The 21,399-nt window shown below is 35.5% G+C and overlaps 3 protein-coding genes across 3 annotated transcripts; 1 reads left to right on the top strand and 2 right to left on the bottom strand.

The window, feature by feature from the left end:
- Positions 1 to 1,133: 1,133 nt before the first annotated feature.
- On the top strand, positions 1,134 to 2,001 carry LOC107818808 (homeobox-leucine zipper protein ATHB-16-like). The gene is made up of 2 exons (XM_016644856.2): positions 1,134 to 1,615; positions 1,688 to 2,001. Exons 1-2 carry the CDS (start codon positions 1,235 to 1,237, stop codon positions 1,982 to 1,984), a joined length of 678 nt encoding a protein of 225 aa, XP_016500342.1. The 5' UTR covers positions 1,134 to 1,234; the 3' UTR covers positions 1,985 to 2,001.
- Positions 2,002 to 3,321: 1,320 nt separating this feature from the next.
- LOC107818806 (ubiquitin-ribosomal protein eL40 fusion protein) lies at positions 3,322 to 5,692 on the bottom strand. The gene is made up of 5 exons (XM_016644854.2): positions 5,530 to 5,692; positions 5,336 to 5,422; positions 5,146 to 5,248; positions 3,627 to 3,693; positions 3,322 to 3,536 (listed from the first exon to the last, which is right to left on the bottom strand). Exons 1-5 carry the CDS (start codon positions 5,630 to 5,632, stop codon positions 3,510 to 3,512), a joined length of 387 nt encoding a protein of 128 aa, XP_016500340.1. The 5' UTR covers positions 5,633 to 5,692; the 3' UTR covers positions 3,322 to 3,509.
- A 5,197-nt stretch (positions 5,693 to 10,889) lies between these two features.
- LOC107818807 (methionine gamma-lyase) lies at positions 10,890 to 17,332 on the bottom strand. Its single transcript, XM_016644855.2, is given in 4 exon segments — positions 10,890 to 12,612; positions 12,615 to 13,151; positions 16,107 to 16,463; positions 16,580 to 17,332. Coding segments are annotated over 4 exon segments (1,458 nt in total). The 5' UTR covers positions 16,992 to 17,332; the 3' UTR covers positions 10,890 to 12,460.
- Between the last annotated feature and the right edge of the window lie 4,067 nt (positions 17,333 to 21,399).

The following is a 21,399-nucleotide window of genomic DNA, read 5'->3' as shown; positions in this document are numbered from 1 at the left end:
AATAAAAAAGACTCTTTCGAAACACTACGCCACACGGGATTCACACTAGCTAGGGACACTTGCTATAATCCGAAAGATTAGTTCACTATCAATTCCCCAAAGAAAATGGAACTTATGACAAGCAATCTTGGAATATTATATTAAATACAAAAGATAAGACCACGTAAGTAGGTTTACGTGTTGATCTAAGTGGAAAGTGGCTTTACACCATTGGTTATTGTCTCCTGAGGGACAGAATATCTTTGCTTATGTCCCACGCAATTATCCTCAGCACTCCCATTTTCCAATCACTTTATACTAAGTGTCAAATATGGTCTTCCCCTGGTCTTTCAATGTTGAAGTAGATATGGAAAATATTGTCCGGACATAGTATTATCATCAATATCATTATCATATTAAGAATATTTTTGAGTGGATTTAAATGTACAAAAATCAGAGGCGGAACAAAAATTTAAAATATATGAATTATAAATTAAGAATTTATACATACTAAGTGAATTTTAAGACAAATATAAAATTTGTACTAAAGTGATCGGTCGTACCGTCAATACTACCTATGCCCCTGACAGTAACAAGGCATGACCAGGCCCTATTATCCCTAATATTCCAAGAAAACTCACTAGAACTTGTCACTATACTACATACACTATAAATATTCCTTTCAAGTGTCTAAAACAAGAAAACTATGAAAAGGTAAAAACAGATATAGTACCTTAAAAGGGTAGAGGTTTACCTTCTTTGTTTAACTTACTATTCAGAGTATCCTTATCCATTCTATAAATATACACATCATATGTTATATGTTAGATCAACACGCTTATAATCAAAAGAGAGTCAAATAATGATCAAACCATTAATTAAAAAGGGCTCATCATTACACTGTACGACTCAAGTACATCCTGAAGATTCAATTTACCTAAATCCTATTAAAGGAATTACTAATTACTAATTCCCTCTGCAAAAGATCAAGAAAGATCCACATCCCTTTCTCATTTTTCTCAAGTGTCATTATGTTAAGTGGATAAAAGAAAGAATTTAACAAGAAGTGTACCATATAGCGGGCCAGTTATAAGATACACATTAACACACCAAAACTGGACACCTAGTCTTTATTTTGTCATTACTAAAACCAGCTGATGGTCCACCAAATATAGAGAGACGGTATATATTTTAATAGGCACCTTACCACTAATCATGCAATCTTGAATATCAGAGCAAAAAACAAAGGAAGAGAATGTCTGTAGGAGAAAGGCCTCCAACAAACTCCAACATGTGGAGTCAATCATCCTTATTAGGAAAGGATCTAAATCTGCACTCTATGTCAAGTATTAAGAATTGCAAGGACAACATGCGAAGAAGATTCAACGACGAGCAAATTCGGTCACTAGAACACATGTTTGAGACAGAGGCAAGGCCTGAACTGAGAACAAAACAGCAGTTGGCTAAAAGCTTAGGCCTACAGCCGCGCCAAGTCGCTATATGGTTTCAGAACAAGAGAGCTAGATCAAAGTCCAAGCAACTTGAGATGGAGTATAGAATGCTTAAAATCAGTTATGATAACCTTGGTTCAAAGTATGAAATGCTCAAAAAAGAGAATGAAGCCCTCCTCATCCAGGTAATTTCTTTAAATCTTTCTCCTTTTTGAGTTAGAAAAAGCTAATACTAGAAATTTTCTTTATCTTTGCAGTTGCAGAGACTTAGAAAGATAACTGAAAAGGTTGGCAATGGAGAGATTCAGAATGAAGGAAATAAATTAGAAACGGAGGTGATCAAGTCAGAGTTCATACCAGAAACTTGCAGTCCTGAATTTGGCTTACCTTTGTGTGAAGACAGTAGGGAAATTGACTACTTGGGGACAGAATCTGATATTCTCAACATGGCACAAATAGCTTATGGTTTATCAGAAATCGAGAACGAGTGTAACATTGAGTCAAGAATTTTTTTTGATGATTCTGATTGTAGATCACCCTTGTGGGAGTTTTAGTATAGAACTTTGCTGTGTAACTTGTCAATTTTGTAGCCACGCAAAGCAATACCGGGCACAGCTCCGTTGCCTCACCAAGAGAAGTGGTTGGCACAAAGTCATAGTCATAAAGATAAAGTAGCAAAATGGCTGTGTTGCTTCTCAACACTAGTTCGTAGGTCCATCTCATCCCCTGCTGCAGGTTGATCAAAACACAAAGCAAACGGTAGTTTCTAATAAGAAAACACAGAATTAGAGAGGTTGCAACTCTGAGTTCTAAGATCAAGAGGAGATACAAATTAATAATCATAAAGCACATAGCATATGCCATAAGATAAAATGTGAATCCATTTTACATGTGTACTGCTATACTGCCATATGTACTGCTAAATATACTGCCATGATATTTTAGTTTCCTCAACAAAAATGGTTTATCACCTAAACAGATGGGTCAAGAAAGATGTGCCACTAAACAAGATGTTTAATTGCATCAATACTGCCACCTTGGGTGGATTTTCCGCAACGTAATGGCCTTAACTATGTTTTTGCGTCTCTTTCTGATTCAGGGGCCTCTACAACCACATTTATGCCTTTTCTTCCTTTAGTTTCCATATCATCTCATCAACCAACATTATCCTATTATCCAAATTCCATGGAAGCAAAGATCATAACATGTTCAAATTCATAGTTATTACATGCTTAAAGGTCGGGGTGTTACATTCTTCACCCTGAATTTATTTGATCCTCAAATTTAAAATATCACATACATGTAAACTCAGATAAGTAGAATACTTCATTTGCATTGTTTCCACGACTTCCCAAGTTTCTGTCTCATAACATTGGTTCATGGAAGGACAAAGCAAAAGCTGATCAGCTTGTTGCACCCATGAAGGGCAAAATGATGAGAGCGTGCCAAAACGGGCAATCTTCTAAGCTAGCGAACTTCCTAAGAGAGGAGATGCAAGAAGAAAGTCCCACATTAACAGACCATTGCACTTTAGCCTTTTTACTCCTCCATAACTCAAAGAGGACAAAACCATAAGGTCAACTGGGCCGAAAATGAACAATATGTATAATTGTACATTGAGTTGTTACATCAAGAAATCGCTCTTGAGGTGCAATACGCACATCCATATTTTGACTCTGATCATTAGGATGTAAAGATATAATGATACATGCACTTGCACGTACACATGAACATCCATTAGTGAACCATTGTATGTTTCAACATCAACTTTAAATTGTGCTGCTATTGTCTATGTTCTTGGCTCACTTCAGCAAACATAACAGAGGACAAGGCTAATTGAAATAGCTGGATAAAAGCATATATATAACTACACATCTAACAAAGCTTATAGTAATGTAACCAACAGAATTTAGCTCATTAAGTAAAATGAAAGTAGCTCAAAATCTTTGATATAGCTCAAACACAAATACGTCAATGTTTTAGAGTAAATTGAACAGGCAACCCAACAACATATCTAATGATTTTCTCAAGGATCTCAACATTAGCAGCTGCATGTTGCCAGGACTTCAAAATCACCATCTACTTGATCTTCTTCTTGGGCCTCAACTGCAAAGCCAAATAAATGATAGAAGTCAGTCCGCAGTCACTGATAGGAGTTAAAAAATAATGTGTCTTGAAGAGTTTGATGAAATGAACCTGGTTACTGTGGCCACACTTCTTTTTGCGGCAATTGACAGCACGAGGATGCAAACGAGCATAGCACCTTTAAAAATAAAGGAAAGCATTAGAAACAAACATGTATGTTAAAAGAAAAAATTTCAGGTTGACACCGTTAAATTTTTTCCACAGATAGAGGCTATTAAACACATCTACAGGTACATCAGCAGGTCCACTTAATTCATGATTGTCTTACTATGACTAAAGAACCTTTGAAATGAAGCAAATATCAGATAGCAAGATATTTCAAGGTTATTAGTAACCATAGAAAGCTGGTGCAGAAAGTACTTCAAAGTTCAATCAAAGTTAAGGTTGTTGGATATAGAAATATCCAAACAAAAATAAGAATATAACTTGACAGTAGAGACAACAATGGTTAACTATTAAACTACTAGGTAACATGCTCATATACTAGTTCAATAAATCGTCGTGGCTCTAGATTCAACCAAGCCACTACTGCTGTTTATGAATGCAGGCTCAATAAGACTAACAAGGAGTTACCTCAACAATGACTGTTTAGTGCGCAATAACATATGATCTACGGACCCGGGAGGTCAGCTGTTAGCTCAGCTTTAAAATAACGCATAGTGGTGGCAGTACATGCCAAAGATTTTGTGAGGACGAAAGTATGTAGGATTCAACATGAACTATAGAAAAATTTAAAGACAGAAGGCGCATTGCAGCAAATCGTGTGAGGTTGAATCCAGTGGACAGTGCAGCAGTGGTCAAGATATAAAGAAGAGATATATGGATGCACAATATTCCTAGTAAGGGATGAAAAATAAAGAAGAGATACATTATGGATGCACAACGTTCCTAGCAAGGAATGAAAGCAGCACTGAAATGTACGCTTGTGTGACCACACATTTTCACTCATTTTTTTTATCTCAACCAAATGTAGAAGCAGGAAAGGGGCAATCATGCCAAGCTTTTTCAGAAATTTATATTCCTCAACCAACTAATCTATCAAACTGATAATTTCAGTTCATATCACACTTACTAGTGTTAGATCATTATTTCTTTAACAGAAAATATCGATCAATCATCACTTGGTAGTCTTAGCAATCTTGTTAAAACTGTAAAACCATCAAGACCAGCATTTCCCTAGAAACCAAGGAGACTTTCATCTATTTCCACGGAGAAAGCTATTGCAGTAGGCAAACAGTAGGCCACGTAGAAATTAAAGAGATGAATTGCACTTTAACACCCTAGTTTTTTTAAATACTCGGGAGCTTGAACTTTACACTGTTTATATTTTGAAGGGAGTTACGGTCACCTTAAAATTGCAAGGCAGTTTAATCCAATAATGCTTCATATTAGAACAAAATAAAGATCTAATCAATGTCTCTTGCGAGCTTAACTAAATAGTGCACTAACATTAGTAGTAGAATAGTAGCACTTACAGATAATTGAAGGAAAAGTGCTATTACAATAAAAACATTACAAAAAGAGAAGTATATAAATAGGGACAAATCATAAGGACCCATTAAAGACCTACTTGCGGCAAATCATTTTGTCCTGATTGTACTTCCTGGCCAAAGCCATCAAAGATGGTTCAATAATTCCACCACGAAGCCTCAGCACCAAATGCAGAGTCGACTCTGCAATTTTTCACATCCAAAATTAATATTCAATTAAAAAGACTTCAACTTTTAGCTAAATTAACAAGCAATTTTAAAAAAAAATACCTTTCTGAATGTTATAGTCAGCAAGGGTACGACCATCTTCAAGCTGCTTACCAGCAAAAATTAGCCTTTGCTGGTCCGGTGGAATTCCTATAGCACCAAAAGACATATACACAAGTTCAATTAAGCTATATGATAGAGAGAGAAAAAAACAATTATGTGATTAATTGAACTTGAATATAGAGTAAGAAACAAACCTTCCTTGTCTTGAATTTTGGCCTTGACATTGTCAATAGTGTCACTGGATTCAACCTCTAGGGTTATAGTTTTACCGGTCAGAGTTTTCACGAAGATCTGCATTTTCTCCGCCCCTTACCAACGATCTTCCACTCGTCTTCTGCTCAGCTCCTGTTCTGCTGCTAACAGTTTTATATGTAGGGTTTATAGTTAGAGGATGGAAAGGCGTTGGGCTTGGGTTAATTCTTTAGATGGGCTGGTCTTTTTGGGTCGATTGATAGTTGGGGCAATGCAAATCAAGTCCAAAGAAGTCCAATTACCTACTTTTTCTTTTCGTTTTCTAACAAGCAAGACAATTTTATGCAAAAATTGTTCTTGCTCTTTGCAATAAAAAAGAGGATTTAATCCATATTTCACAAATAAAAAAAATAAAAACAACTTAAGCTTTAAAAATGATAAAAATATTTATTAATAATTTATTAAAACGTTTCGATTATTTTAGTTAAAAGTCCGGGCTACGATACTTCTGGCATCTGATTTTTTTCTCTGTTTTATTTTCTGCATCTATATTGTTAATGAAGAGTGAGAAATGAAAATATTTATCACTAGTAAAAAAAAATGACGATAGTTGATAGCTTTCGATAACTATCAAAAAAACGAATGGAATGGTAAAAATTAAGGATTCGACTAAGCTTAATGTACCATCATATATATCTGACTAGAATAAAAAACACTACGGGATATAAAACCCAATATTTACATGGTCATTCGGTTTAGAGAAAAGTTGTGCATGAAATATAATACAAGAATAATTATGGTGTGAACTATAATACATTTGGGAGTGAGGCGCAATTATTATTGTTTATATTAGGGGTATACAAATCAAACCAATAACTCGCACCAACCCAATAATCCAAGTCAACCCGTAAAAACAACCCGATTAGTGATTTGGTTTGACTTGGTTTGGTATAGAAAAATAAAACTCGACCATAATAGGTTTGGTTTGGTATTAACTAAAAAAAGTCAAACCGAAACCAAACCAACCTGACATTACACGTATACATATTTTATATATTAGATAGCTAAGAATATTTATTAGAATGTAAGTTATAAATATTTCTTAATTTTTTTATAATTTCTGTATTTAGCATAATATTTTAAGTTGGTTTTGTAGCCCATGTAATTTATTTATTTTTGTCTGGCCCATAAAAGAATAATCGAGCACAAACCAAAAACTAGTCCTAAAGCAAAACTAGACTAGTCCTAAACTAGTTCTGAAACACTAAAACAATTGAAACCATTATGCCTCTTCTCCAAAGGCAACAAACCCTACGTTCCATTCCATTCCAAAACCACAATTAGCTCAACGCCTATCAACTCTCTTTTGCTCCAATCGGTAACGCTCTTCCCTTTCTCATTTACATATTTTCTTTTAGCTGCATACATACGTTTTGCTTTTTTCCCATTAACTAAGAGTTTCTTTTTTCGATTAGCGAGTTTTTTTGCAAATATGTCGTATTCCTCCCTATTGTCGAATTCATTTGTTCATTTTGTTTCTCTTAGATTATTAACTTGAGTTCTCTATACTGCTACTTAAAAAGATATTGAGTATAGAAAAGTTTAATTTTATCATAGCTTGCATCCCATCGTTATTTTGTTTTAAGAGAGTTATATAGTAACTGAATATGTTCTATTTGCATGAACTCTTTCTTCGAATGGAAACTACAACTTCTGAAACAGATGCAGAGGTGGTTGTCAATAATCCTTCGCCGGTGGCAGCTCAACAACGAAGTAAAGATACTCCTCATTGACGAGCGTAAAACACACACTTTAATTGTGCTCGCTAGTCAAAGATGGTATAGTATAATATCGTGTTCACAAGGAATGGATTTAAACAGTGTTCTCGTAGTTTGTAGCTAGATTATTATCTAGGAGGATAAACAATTGATATTTATATGACTAATAATAAAATTTAATTAAGAATCTAAAATATACAGCTATTGACTAGTGACTATCGAAACAAGGAATAAATAATTAAGGTTATCATTGGAAGAGGATAGGGTTTTGACAACATAAGTGCAAGATGATTGTTTGGGATCTAACTCTAGATAATTCACTTTCAGTGTTCAAGTGAGTTTCTCGAATTCACTTAATTATTAGTACAATTGTTCAGCAAAACTCCACTCTCGATTAAGTCTTAAACTCACGAGATGAACCAATTTAAGCACTGTGAAGATATGTAAGAATGCGTAGTGGATCGGTCTTTAGGAAAACCTCTTTCGATTCTTCTCCTAACTATATTTAATCAATGATTCAACTAGCCTCTTTCAATTACTTAGAAGAATCTATGAACTCAACCAACAATATAATACAAAGATATCACAAGTTATGCCTCTTTCGATTACAATAACAAGTGAATATAGATGCAACAATTAAATCTTCCAAAACGATTCAAACATATAAAAATAGAGTTATAATCCACAAACAATCATCAATACACCAAATCTATCAAAACCCAAAAGGATCTACTCCATATACATGGAGAAGTTCTTCACAAATGTAACTAAAGTATAGGAAAACATAAATTCAATCCAAACCCGGATCTTGAGTGAGGAAGGAATGATGAAATCCTTGTGCTTGTGTTCTTCCAATTCCCCTTTAGCCTCATTAGGTCGAAAATGTGTCAAAAGTCCAAAAATGACGTATTTTCGTGTATTTAAGACACCCCACATTAATTTCCGGACGAAAATACCTTTTTTAGCGAAAATGGGACGAAACTCTAAGAAATTTGTACTACCGCGCCACATGTCACGCCGCATCATGGGACGCACTTGTGAGGAATTCCATAACGAGTTGCCAAATGGATTCTGGGCAAATTTTGCACTACCGCACAATTTGTTTAGAGTAATTCGTTTCTCCAATTTTTAACATCCGGACTTAGTCCTCGACCCCCGAACGCGATCCTGATTTAATCCCTTGGGCTTCTACTCAGATTTTAAAACTCCAATTAGCTCGAATGTACTTCGCAACATCTAAATAACTCGGAATCACTCATACACGGTATAAAATACACAATAAGTGTAAAATACTACTAATTAAAGCTCAACATAAGTAAAGTACAGTGAATTAGAGTGCAATAAGCGACTAAAATACGGGTTTCTAGCCTACCATCACACTCCACCACTCCTCCTAAAAAGTAAAAAAGAACGACTCCATCCGAAAATTCTAAATCTGGGAATAGTGGCAGAGAGATGTTCGACACTTGGAAACACTTCATTTTATTGCTAAAGGAGGTAAATGTAAGGTAGAATGCAATTATTGTCCTAAAACATTTGCTGCAGGTAGCAAGAATGGGGCTACTACGTTATGGTCACATTTAAATGCGACATGTCACAAATTTCCCTTTAGAGTCATTGATAAGAGACAATCAACATTAAAATCTATCAAATAATGGTGGCTAGAAGGTGGTTCGGGTGCTCCTGAAAGGGTAGTGTATAATATGGATGGCATTAGGAGGGCGATTGCCGAATTTGTAATTCTTGATGAGCAAGCTTTTAGAATTGTTGAGGGAGAAGGATTTAAGAAATTAATGGTTAAGACCTTACCTAATTTTGAATTACCTTATCGTGTAACTGTTGCTAGACAATGTTTGAGGATTTATCAGGAAGAGAATGAAACACTTAAAAATCTTATTAAGAACCAACGTGTATGTCTCACTAGTGATACATGGATATCACTCCAAAACTTAACTTATATGGTTATCACTACACATTAGATATATGATCAATGGAATCTACAAAAGAAAATTTTGAACTTTTTTCCAACACCGGATCACAAAGGTAAGACTATTGCTAAGGGAATTGAAGTATGTTTATTTGCAATATAAGTTTGAAGACATGTTAGAGGAAGTCCAGAAAATTGAGCAAGTTGAATAAGGTAATAATTTATATTCAATTCTTAATGAATATTTATTTTTTTATATTATTTAATATTAAATATGTTAATTATTTCTTTTTTTTCATAATATGCAGACTCGCCTTTGAGGATTGATTAGATGGATAGTTAACTATAATTTGCTTCATGATTTTTTTTGGAATCTTTACTACTTCAAGGTAATTAATTAAAAAAAGTTGGTGCATGGTTTTAATCAATTAAGAAGCTTTTGTATTACATTGTTTCTCTAAGGCACAGTTGATTTGGCAATTTGAAGAAATTAGACTTTTTACAATATTTAAAGCAATTGATCTGTCCATGATAAGATATATTTCTAACTAAAGTTCAGTTAATTTGGCCTTCCTTTCTTTCTGAAAAACCTTTAAGTATGGTCTTTCAGTGTTTCCTTGATATATACTCTGCCTTAATATATCTTCAGTTCTTCACATACGCATTCAATAAAAGCTTTTAATATTATTTTTATTTTATTGTGTTCAAGTATTCCCTTTTCTCCATTTCTTTGAGTGGAAAAAAGTGAGAGGAGTTCTTCAACATGCTCTTTCTAATTGTTTATCCAAGGTTCAATTGAAGTTGGACATGTCAATTGCTTTAAGTTTTTATTAGTATTTTGGTGTAAAATGGAAAATAATTTATAAAGTAGAGACCTTTATTGTGATGAGATTTTGGTCATGAAAGACAAAACGTTGTCTATCACCTTATGTCGGGCCTAAAATATTTAATTATTTATAAATATTTCAGGTATTGCAAAATTTATCCTAAGGGAAAGGATAGAACCGCAACATATCTCCCAAAGAGTGGAAGTGAGGTCATTATGCCTTTACAAGTATTTTGGAAACATGCTCCTCTAGTTGTAATGTCTATTAAGATGCCAACTTCTTAGAGTTTAATATAGGTAGAATGGCCTAAATGACACATATACTTGTCCTAGTTTATCATGCCGGTCCTCCTACTTCACTTGTTTTCACCCAGACACTTTAACTTGATCAAAGCCTATTATTTAAACCCCTTTAACCATTGACCAAGTACATGTGATAAAATAATGGTTGACCTTGACAAAGTGGATGTAATTCAAGCGGATAATGAGCGTGAATATGAGAATTTTGAACCAGAAATAATTAAACTAAGAAAAAAAGCATTAAAATAAGAATGAAAAATAAAATAAGTAAAAGAAAGAAAAAAGCAAACGGGTGGATCCAAATAAGTAATTTGTTCTTCCCCGTACCCACCTTTCTCTTTCTCTTTATTACTCATATCATTCAAGACTTTGTACTAGAAAGACCTATGAAAGCTCAAGACCTCCAAACTTCCGTCATATGTTACTGAAATCTAGCCAGATCTAAATATACAAAATAATAATACTAACAATAGAGAAATTAAAAGAAAAAGAAATAATTCACAAATAGAGTAATCAATAGGGAAGACAGAACAAGAATTTCGTTTCTATTAAAAAAATACTAAGAAAATGAACTATCAGATGTAATACCCACACCCCCAACAACACCCCCTCCATTTTCGCCCCCCATTTACGTATTTTCTTTTTCTTCTTCTTCTTTTTCTTCTTCTTCTTCTTCTTCTTCTTCTTCCCAACAACACCCCTCATGGCTAAACTCTGTTACCTCCACCCTTCTTTTTTGTAACGGCTCCTTAGGGGACTATCTCATCGGCGTGAACTACGGAACCGGAACCGTCGCCGACAACCTCCCGCCGCCGACCCAAGTCGCCTCCTTCATCAGGGACCAAACTACCATTAACAAAATCAAAATCTTCGATGCAAACCCAGAAATCATCCACGCATTCGCTAACACCGGCATTTGGCTCACAATCCCGGTTCCAAATGACAACATTTTATCAGTTTCTAAATCCACTTGTGCAACAACATGGGTCAATAAAAATCGAGGCAACTAAGCGGGTAAGTATAAAATGAGGGGGAAAATTGGGTTTGGGAGGGAGGAGAGGTTTAATAATCATTTCCCGTTTTATTTTTCTATGTGGCCATAATAAATGACCTGGAGCCTATGTGGTTTAATTTTCTTAATGTAGTATCCTAGGTGTAGGAGATTGTATTACACGCAGTGACAACCTCGTGTCATAAGCATTTATTATACACGTTTTGAAGGAGTGTAAATGTTCAATTAGCAAATTGTTAAGTTTGGGAACCAACATGACAAAGTGGGACAAGTATAAGTGTCATTTAGGCCATTTTGCCTTTAATATATTCTTTTTTTTTTTTGGACTCTTGGATGTAATGTCTACTCTTAAAAAGTTGATGATAATTCTTATGTAGAGTGCAATATGATATGGAGTTTATCTTTTTGGTAATTTTGTGTTGGCAGAAGAAATATCATTTGGAAAGCTCAATTACTATAGTGACATGGTTATGTAAATTGTGTAAATATTTGGAGCACAAGTTTATCAAAAAAAATCCGAAAAATTTGAAAACCCGAGAAACTAGAGAAACTCCGATATTGAAAAATCTAACTTTTGTTAGTTTGGTTTGGTTTGTAGATTTAAAAACCCGATACAATTGATTTAGTTTGGTAATTGCAAAATCCTTAGTTTATATGCTCTCATCAAATAGTGACATCTTGCATATCAACACACTTATTCTCCAACATTATTGCTTAAGCCTTAAGTTATACAAGTATGTATTAGTTAAGCGCTGTTCTATGATTGATTATTGCTTAAGTTATATCAATATTGGTTAAGCGAAGTTCTAGGACAAAACTAAACTAGACGATACAAGTAATACAGAGTTGCATTTTTTTTTAATGCAGAGTTGCATTAGTGATGCTTTTATTCTAGATACCAAGCTTTATATTAGTAATGCATAATTATATAATCGACTACCTTTTTCATCCCTAAATACATCAACATAAAACAATCTAGAATAGAGGGAAGTTGGAACTCCACAACTAAAGTGGATAATAAGCAGCTTATGGGTCACACTTATTCTATTCTTCCTTCACATTTTTAATTATATTGGGCTTAAAACTAGCTTTACTGCAAGCACCACACTTGAAACAACAAACATGGGCCAAAGGCACATACTACATAAAAAGTAGGATCCATCCCTTCATAGAGCAAAACAAAGCATCTTAACAAGTTCAATTTTTGAGCTTCTAAAAGGCCATTTTCTCTTGCATTCTGGATAATGCCTTCTCGAGCTGGCTCCATTTTTGTTCCAATGATCCGTTATATCCGATTGACATTCGCACTAATCCTGGTGAAATTCCGGCCAACTCTTTCTCTTCATGGTTCAATTCACTGCTCGTGCTAGAACCCGAGCACGACATGAGGGTCTCGTAATAGCCCAAACTCACAGCCATGAACCCAAATTGGGTAAAGTTTTGCAAGACATTCATCAAACGATTAGCGCGTTCCTCGGTTTCCATGTCCACACAGAGAATTCCACCATAACCATAGTCTTTATTAGCCATGGACTTGAGAAGGGTATGATCTGGGTGGGCTTCTAGGCCTGGGTAAATCACTTTGAGCCCAAGTTTAGTCATTCTAGTAGCATATTCCAAAGCCCGTTTGCAATGTTCCTTCATTCTAAGGCCCAAGTGAGGAAGTCTTTCTGAAAGTTCAAATGCCACTTTGGGATTCATAGTTGGGCCCAATAGCATAAGAGCCCCTTGATGAAGATCCATCATGGAGTTCACAAGATTTTCTGGCCCACAAACGGCACCTGTGTAATTTTACCAATAATTAAAATTAAGAAAAATCAACCTAAATAGCCGCCTTCTCCACCTCTTAACTAAGAATAGCTATGTATGGGAAATTTATAATTTATCTTACCAATACTTTAATCAACTTACTTTTTTTTAAATAATCAATTGCTCAACGCTAAGACAAAATCCTAAATCATTACAACATTAGATGCAAAAAGAGGGTCATTATTGCTAGTAGAGGGGTAATACGTACCTGCATAAAGTGTTTACACCAAAACATGTTAAATACATCACGTTTAAGTGATCTAATGAGATAAGAATGCAAATAATTCACCATGATTAAGTGCTTTAATTAAGTCCATGTACAAACACATATGGTGTAAACGCATATTACACATAAGTTTTTACTCTAATAGAGGTGTGGGTCTTAATAAGACAATTGTAGAATGTCAGCGTAATATATTGGAAGATCAGATTTAATCACCGCATAATCCATCAGATCTGTCGTGTATAAAAAGTTTATCCTTGTGCTAATCAGTGATTAAGATATCGAAAGAGAACACTTTTCAATATTATATACACACACACATTTCCCCAAAAGAATCTGGAATAAACAAAAGAATGTTTGACCCCACCTTTCTTTGTTCTGTCTTTGGTATGGTTTAGCCCATAATTATTAATTCATATAATAATGGTCTTTTCAGTTCAATGTATATAGAAGAGCTAGCTAGAGATTGTTTTAAGATAGCTACACAATTAAAAGATGGCTCTAATTATTCTTTTTTATTTTTCTGTCTCGTTAATTACGGGCTACCTACCCCAAAGAAAAGGATATTTTTCTTTGTGTAATTGAATATGAATCTTTGATAAGATTCTGAATCCAGTCATAATCGAAAAAAACATGCATGGTTTCACTACGTAGTATTATCTAGATTCGTAGTAATATTCCCCTGGGGATAGAGTTAAAATATAACAAGCCAAAATAAAAACAATTATAAAGACCTCCATTTCTAGCGAGTTCACATTTTGCTAAGTGCAGATGCCACATGTTATAATTTAAAGTAACCAAGACAAAAGATGACAAGTACTGATAACGATTAGTCACTTATTGTGGAGCGAGGGAGTAATGAAAATAAATAATTTAGAACACATGTGATCACCTTTAAGTAGGTACATTTCACTAATGGGACATTCCATGCAAAACTTCTTACGCGAACTATTCCGAACTAATGGGACATTTGTAAACTTCTTGTTTCAAATTAATTTCCAACCACAAATATAGGTTTGTACCAAAAAAGAAAACAAAACAAAAAGAAAAAAACTAGCAATTCCAATTGAGAAAACACGTGAAATCTTATCTCCAAAGTCATCTTCATCTAATAATGTAAAAGCACCAAATCACACGTGATGAAACATTGTCCCTAAATCTCTCCAACCTTTCAAAAATGTCAAAGAAGTTTATCACCTTTTAGAACATTTCTCTTTAGATAGGAACATTTAACAAAATCATTATTAGTCTTTGGGGAAAATATCAAACTCTACCTTCTAATGTTTAATTACTTTATTTTTAAGAAAGCGAGGAAAAAAAATAATAAAATTTAACCCAAATAGCCACTCACCCAATAACTTAAACTAAAAATAACCGGTGGAGATATAATATATGCATAATTTATGTATTGTATGGGTATAATTGTGTATAATTAATGTATAATCTATATATATAGCTAAAAAAAATAAACAATTAATTTGTATGGGTATAATTGTGTATAATTAATGTATAATCTATATATATAGCTAAAAAAAATAAATAATTAATATAACCGGCTATTTGTGTAAAGATCCCGGGAAAAAAGAAGCTATCTTGTGCAGTTCTGCTATACAGATCAACAAATAAATGAGCCTTAATTATCCATTTGGAAAATTAACAGTTGCCATAAGTAGAAAAATAATCATGACTGGTTCATCTTGCCACTAACTTCAGTTTTCTTTTTAAAACATACAGAACAACACGTGTGCATATAAAGAATAATAAAGAGAGAGTTTAAAATGTCCATATATACTACTCTTCATAAGACTAAGAAAAATAAATAAAAATTTATAAATGAATATTAGAGCTAATTTTTTTCTAATTCTTATTTTCTATTGGGGAGCACCAGCACCCATTCTCGTGAATTGAGCGTTATCAAATCTCTATTACTATAAGTTACTCGGGTTCCATGTTACTCCTATAAGAAGTTTTACTCTCTGAATCAAGCTATAGTATTATTTACTCGTTCAGTTCCCTTTTACTGATCCTCTGTTGACTAGCACTCCTCCTAAGGAGATCATTTATTGAGGGTTTGTTTTACTTGTTTTACTCCCATCTTCTCAAATTATCTATCATGTTTCTCTTTAATATATACATTAAACAACATTAATTAAAAGAATTCTTTTAATATTTTATCCTTATTTATATCTTAAGATATAATCTCTGTTTATTGAGTATTTATTTTATTTATATGTCATCTTCATCTTCACGGATAATTATTACTTAGAAAAAATAATTAATTTTATCTAGAACTTCTAAAATGATGAATAATTTGAGATAATTATGTTTAGAAATCACGACAAATAATTTAAAAGTACTAAATTATCCTTCCTAATGGTTATTAAAGTTGTACTTCCAATAAACTTGGGGAGTATGGGTACTTAATACTAAGGATAAGTGAAATTAGAAATTTTATTTTTTAGTATAAAAGACTAATAAAAGAAAACTGAGGAAATAGTATTCTCATAACAAGATCGGTAAAACACGAAATTTACAACTACAATTGGCAAAAATGGTTTTACCAATGAGTTAGAGATTATATATCGACTGTTCTTTTATATTTATCTTTGGTGCCAAATGATGATTAATGATTTCTATCTAGACGAAAGGCACACGTGTGAAGTCACTGAATACTAAGGACAAAAACTAAGAAGAAAAATCAAACCTGCGATGATGTCGGCTCCACCGCTAATGTACTTGGAAATACTGTGAACAACAACGTCAGCACCTAACTTCGCCGGCGAAAGCACCATCGGAGCAAAAGTGTTGTCCACCACCACCGTCACTCCTTTTTCATGCGCTATCCTACTCAGCTCCGGCACGTTAGCCACCGTTAACGTAGGATTTGACAGCGACTCAAAATACAGTACTTTTGTCCTCCCTTCCACAATCGCTTCCTTAACCATTTGCAAATCCCTTATGTCCACAAACGACGTCGTTATGTTACAAGCCCTCGGCAAGAAATGAGTAAGCAAGGCGTGTGTCCCACCGTAGAGCGTCCGTGAAGCCACCACGTGTCCACCTGCAGAAGTCCATGTAACTTACTAGAAATGAATTCAATATTTTCGATACAAAATTCAATAATAATATGTTTGAAAAGTATAATAAAAATATTTCGTGAAGTCACCACGTGTCCACCTGAACTACACAGCTGTAGCAACACCGAAGATATCGCCGACATGCCGGAAGCCGTACAGTAAGCGGCTTCAGTACCCTCGAGCGCCGCCATGAGGCGTCCGAGATTGAGCACTGTCGGGTTGAAATGGCGGCTGTAGATGAAGAAGTCACGGTCAGGGCCAAGTTCGCCGGAGAACATGCGGCGCATGGTTTCCGGTTCCATGACGGTGAACGTGGCGGAGGCTTCAATGGACATGTTAACGCCGCCGTGTTCGCCGAATTCATGGCGGGCATTGGCTAAAGCCGCCGCTGGATCCTCCCATATTAGTGATTTTGTTTGTTTTTTGGTCACAAAGAAATCGTCGTGATGATCCTTCTCATCGGAACCCGATCTCTTCTTGTTAGAGAAGACCATGTTGTTTTGATTCCCCATATATCTGATATCTAAGTAGATTTTTGTGGAAGAGATAGTCTATTGCAAGAAGTTTGGGAAATGTGTATATGTTTGAGAAAAATTAGGGGAGAGAGCAGTCTTTATATAGTGGAGAAGAAGAGAAAACCTTAGTGTGAGATTATTAAAGAACACAGATTAAACCAGAGCGTACACAAATATTTACAGAATCAAGTTACTGAAAAGGTAATTAAATGTGATTCTAGCATATATTGATTGGTAACTAGGAATTATATTAAGGATTAAGTTAAGTACTGAAATATTTACATAATCAAATTATTAAAAATATAATTACGTGCAACTCTATATAATAACTCGAAGTAAATAATACTTAAGTAACAAGGGTTGTAGTAACAGAATATATATATATATATATATATATATATATATATATATATATATATAAAAGTAGAAAAGTAGAGACTCTTTAGGTTTGTCTAAAATAAGAGGGCAATTGCGATTCAAAAAAGGTGGCTTAATTTCTCTTCGTTAGTTTTGTTTTTTCCTCTCTTTTTGGCTTGTTATTACTTCTTTAATTACTATCGGAGGTTGGTTGGAATTGAATTACACCATTAAAGGAGATCATGCGAGTTAGAATTATGCGTTGTTATCTAGTTAGATACATTGATAACTCAAAGGATAATTTAATTAGTTGGCTATAACATTAACATTTCGATTTTCGAGAAGATCTAACATTTTGTTGTAGCAATATTGGATTGTTAGAGTGAATTGGGCCGTTATTCCGACCATGAACAAAGTATATCTGTGTACGTATGGGAAATAGTACAGCTTTTCCATGCAGAGAAAGGAAAAAATTGGCATTCTAAATTTCTCGCATGCAACTATATTTGGGGATAGTAATAATATATTTCAATTTGACAATCTCGGACAATTTTTTTGAGATACGGCACTATATTTCCTCGATAATAATCTGGTCTCGGATTCTCAACTCGTTTAAAAAAGATTTTATCCCAATTAACGTTATTTCGAAAATCAATTAATGATTTTCTCTCGTTAATCTACAGCCTGAAATCCTGATTTATTTTCTTCTTTTTTCCTTTCTCTAATTCTTTCAACTTATTGGACGAGGAAAAAAAAACTAAAGAAACTTGAGAACACGTGAAAATGATGTACCAATCGAAAAGATATGTAGTATTAGTATGAAACTTGTATACGGGTAAAATCGGGCTCATGGTACCCCGATCTCCGACAAAATAAGCCAAGTTCGAGACATGATGACAGGGGACCGAAATCGGAGCAAGAGTCTCATCGAGTCATGGTTCGGAATCGGTCCTAACTTTGAACAACTTCGAAGAACATGGCCGGGCCAATCAAGCACGACCAACGGAGGGTCATTATATCCCGGACCTACCGGATATACCTCTCGTGCTAAGGCTCGAACAGAATGCTTACCACCGGAGCCATCGAGACCACGCCCCCCGGATTCGGTTCGAGCTCCAAGACCTCAGAAAAGCATTACCAAACGATTGCACACGACTAACGAAGGGCCGTGATATCCGCGCCCGACCGGATATCACGTAGAGGCGGATTTACGTGGAGGGGGTGAGGTACATGCACCCATGCTCCCCTCCCTAGGCTATGTATAAACAGTACCAATTTTACAATTATCTATATAGATATGTTTGTGACCACCCATGCTCAATTGACTATCTTGGTAAGTTGGTAAGTTGGTGCCCCTGTGTACCCCGAGGTCAAGGGTTCGATCCTTTGTCCCTTCACCTTTTCTATATTAAGTTTTTTTTCTTTTAAAAGTTCCTTTTGGCTAAAAATATGGCCCACATTTTTAGGAGAAATTTGGGTATATACTAATATATCAAATCCCTATTCCTAAAAGCAAACTTCACAGTCTAGTCTGTCTCCCTCTCTTTTTCTGTATTAAGTTTTTCTTTTGTAAAGTTCCTTTTGGCTAAAAACATGGCCCACGTTTTTAGGAGGAATTTGAGTATATACTAATATATCAAATCCCTAATTTCTAAAAGCAAACTTCACAGTCTGTCTCCGTCTCAACTCTTTCTCTCTTTATCGGCTCTAGTCTGTCTCCTTCTCAACTCTCTCTTTCTATCGGCTCTTGCCTCTGCGAATGGATTTTTCAAGAAGCAACATTTCTTCTCCGACCACGTTCATGTAAAATTCTCAGCCTCAGGTATCTAACTACTCTCTTCTTGCTCTATATTTTAATTCTCTCGCTGCAGTTTTATTGAATAACTTGCTCAAATCCAAACACAATTAAAGTGTCAAACATACATGTACAGAACTACAAATGCTTAATTTTTGTGCTATAACTTTTTCATATGCTGACTAACATGCTTTAATATGATTGATTTGAATTTAATAATTTATTTGAATTAAGATAGATTAAATATAAGTGTGAATATTTAATTTTGTAGGAACAATCCATAAGATTAAAATGGATAGATTTCTCACCAAGCTGAAAAAATCTATTTCTCACCAAGCCGAAAAATGGTGCACCCATATTCTTAAAATTCTGGATACGCCTCTGATATCACGGCGCGGATCTCGGCCCGTATCGACAACAGATTAATGATTAACGAAAAAGAAGATTTTTACTTTTTTTAGAATTGTACTAGGGATGAAACTCCGTTACTATATAAATAAGATGCTTTTTATTCAACGGCGACAATGTAACAGGCATTAAAAAGCAGTACATTATTATTTTCTCTATGATTAGCTCTTTCTCTTGTTCATCAGTGCTGGCTATAGCAAGCCGGGGTCGAGGGTAAAAATTTTAATAAGGCTGAAACTATCGCTTTGTATCAAATTAATCCGCGTATCTTTAAAACCATTTACAAATTCAATTGTTATTCGCTTTTGAGGGTAAAAAGTTTGGCGCCCACCGTGGGGCTAAGAATAATAACGACAATTTGATACAAGTTCTCATAACACATCTTATTTTACACTTGTTCTGTGGAGTATCTTTGATTTCAGGTTAAAGTTTGAAATGTCGAACTCCCGGTCTGCCCCTCTAAACGTGGATGTCGAATTCGGCCACCATGGCGAAAACAACAATGCAACACCCAGTAACGAGGTGTCCCCCGTCGATCTCAGCGGAGTTCCAACCACGGACCCAATCGACGCTATCTCGCATGTGGCCATCAATGCAAATTTGCCTACCGATCCTAAGAACAACGTCCACATGGAAGTTCGATCGATTACCCAAAATACGCACAATGGTGAAGGTGATGAGATCAATTTGCGGGTGATCTTCAAAATGTTACAGACTCAACAGGCAGCGATAGCCCACTTGCAGAATCAAAGCCACGCGCTGAGCAGAATTGAGCCTGAGCCATCCCGGGAAGTCACCCGTAGAAACGAACCGGTCACAAAGAGACCAAATGGAAATGAATCGAGGACCAACCCCGAGATCATAAAGATGCTCGAGGAGCTGACAAAACTGATAGAATCGGGAGATAAGAAAATCGAAGCCAATGACAAAAAGGTGGAAACCTACAGTTCCAGGGTCGACCAAATTCCACGGGCACCACAGATATTAAAAGGCCTGGATTCTAAGAAGTTTGTTCAAAACCTTTTCCTCCAAGCGCAGCTCCGAAGCCAATCCCTAAGAAGTTCCGCCTGCCCGAGATTCCTAAGTACAACAGAAAAACTGACCCAAATAAGCATGTGACCTCCTACACGTGTGCCATCAAAGGGAACAACTTGAAGGATGATGAGATCGAGTTTGTCCTGATGAAAAAGTTAGGGGAAACTCTGTAAAAGGGAGATATGATATGGTATCACAATCTACCTCCTAATTCTATTGACTCGTTTGCTATGCTTGTAGATTCCTTCGTAAAAGCACACACAGGGGCTATCAAGGTCGAGACCAGGAAGTCAGACCTTTTCAAAGTGAAGCAGAGGGATAATGAGATGCTCAGAGAATTCGTGTCCCAGTTTCAGATGGAACGGATGGACCTGCCTTCGGTCGCGGACGATTGGGCCGTTCAGGCCTTCACCCAAGGACTCAATGTTCGAAGCTCTTTAGCTTCACAGCAGTTGAAACAAAATCTGGTAGAATATCTGGCTGTTACTTGGGCCGACATGTATAAATGATATTAGTCAAAAAGCAGGGTCAAAGATGGTCAGTTTGGGGCCCCTTCCGGGTCCATTTATCCCGTCAGAGCCGTCGATGGAGTCGAGAGAGACGTTGATCGTGAACCAAGATCAAATAGGGATCGGTATCAGCCGTACAATGGAGACGAGAGAAGTAGTGGGTCTAGGCGAAACCCTGTGAAGAGTGAAAGAAGGATTGATCGAGGTCAAAATAACCGGGGACTCATGAGCAAAAATAGTTTCGACAGGCCCATCAGGCCTAAGGAAGCACCAAGGTTATCGGAGTACAACTTTAACATCG

The sequence above is a fragment of the Nicotiana tabacum genome, chromosome 23 (genome assembly GCF_000715075.1).
Source record: "Nicotiana tabacum cultivar K326 chromosome 23, ASM71507v2, whole genome shotgun sequence".
NCBI classification, from domain to species: domain Eukaryota; kingdom Viridiplantae; phylum Streptophyta; class Magnoliopsida; order Solanales; family Solanaceae; genus Nicotiana; species Nicotiana tabacum.
The sequence above is the reverse complement of the archived record's forward strand: the minus strand, read 5'-3'. Positions and strand labels throughout refer to the sequence as shown.

Excerpts from the sequence above, each read along its gene's own strand:
- LOC107818808 (XM_016644856.2), top strand. The coding sequence starts at position 1,235 with ATGTCTGTAGGAGAAAGGCCTCCAACAAACTCCAACATGTGGAGTCAA. Across the intron at positions 1,616-1,687 it reads ATGAAGCCCTCCTCATCCAG|TTGCAGAGACTTAGAAAGAT; the intron begins GTAATTTCTTTA and ends TTATCTTTGCAG.
- LOC107818806 (XM_016644854.2), bottom strand. The coding sequence starts at position 5,632 with ATGCAGATCTTCGTGAAAACTCTGACCGGTAAAACTATAACCCTAGAG. Across the intron at positions 5,249-5,335 it reads TGACTATAACATTCAGAAAG|AGTCGACTCTGCATTTGGTG; the intron begins GTATTTTTTTTT and ends GAAAAATTGCAG. Across the intron at positions 3,537-3,626 it reads AGTGTGGCCACAGTAACCAG|TTGAGGCCCAAGAAGAAGAT; the intron begins GTTCATTTCATC and ends TTGGCTTTGCAG.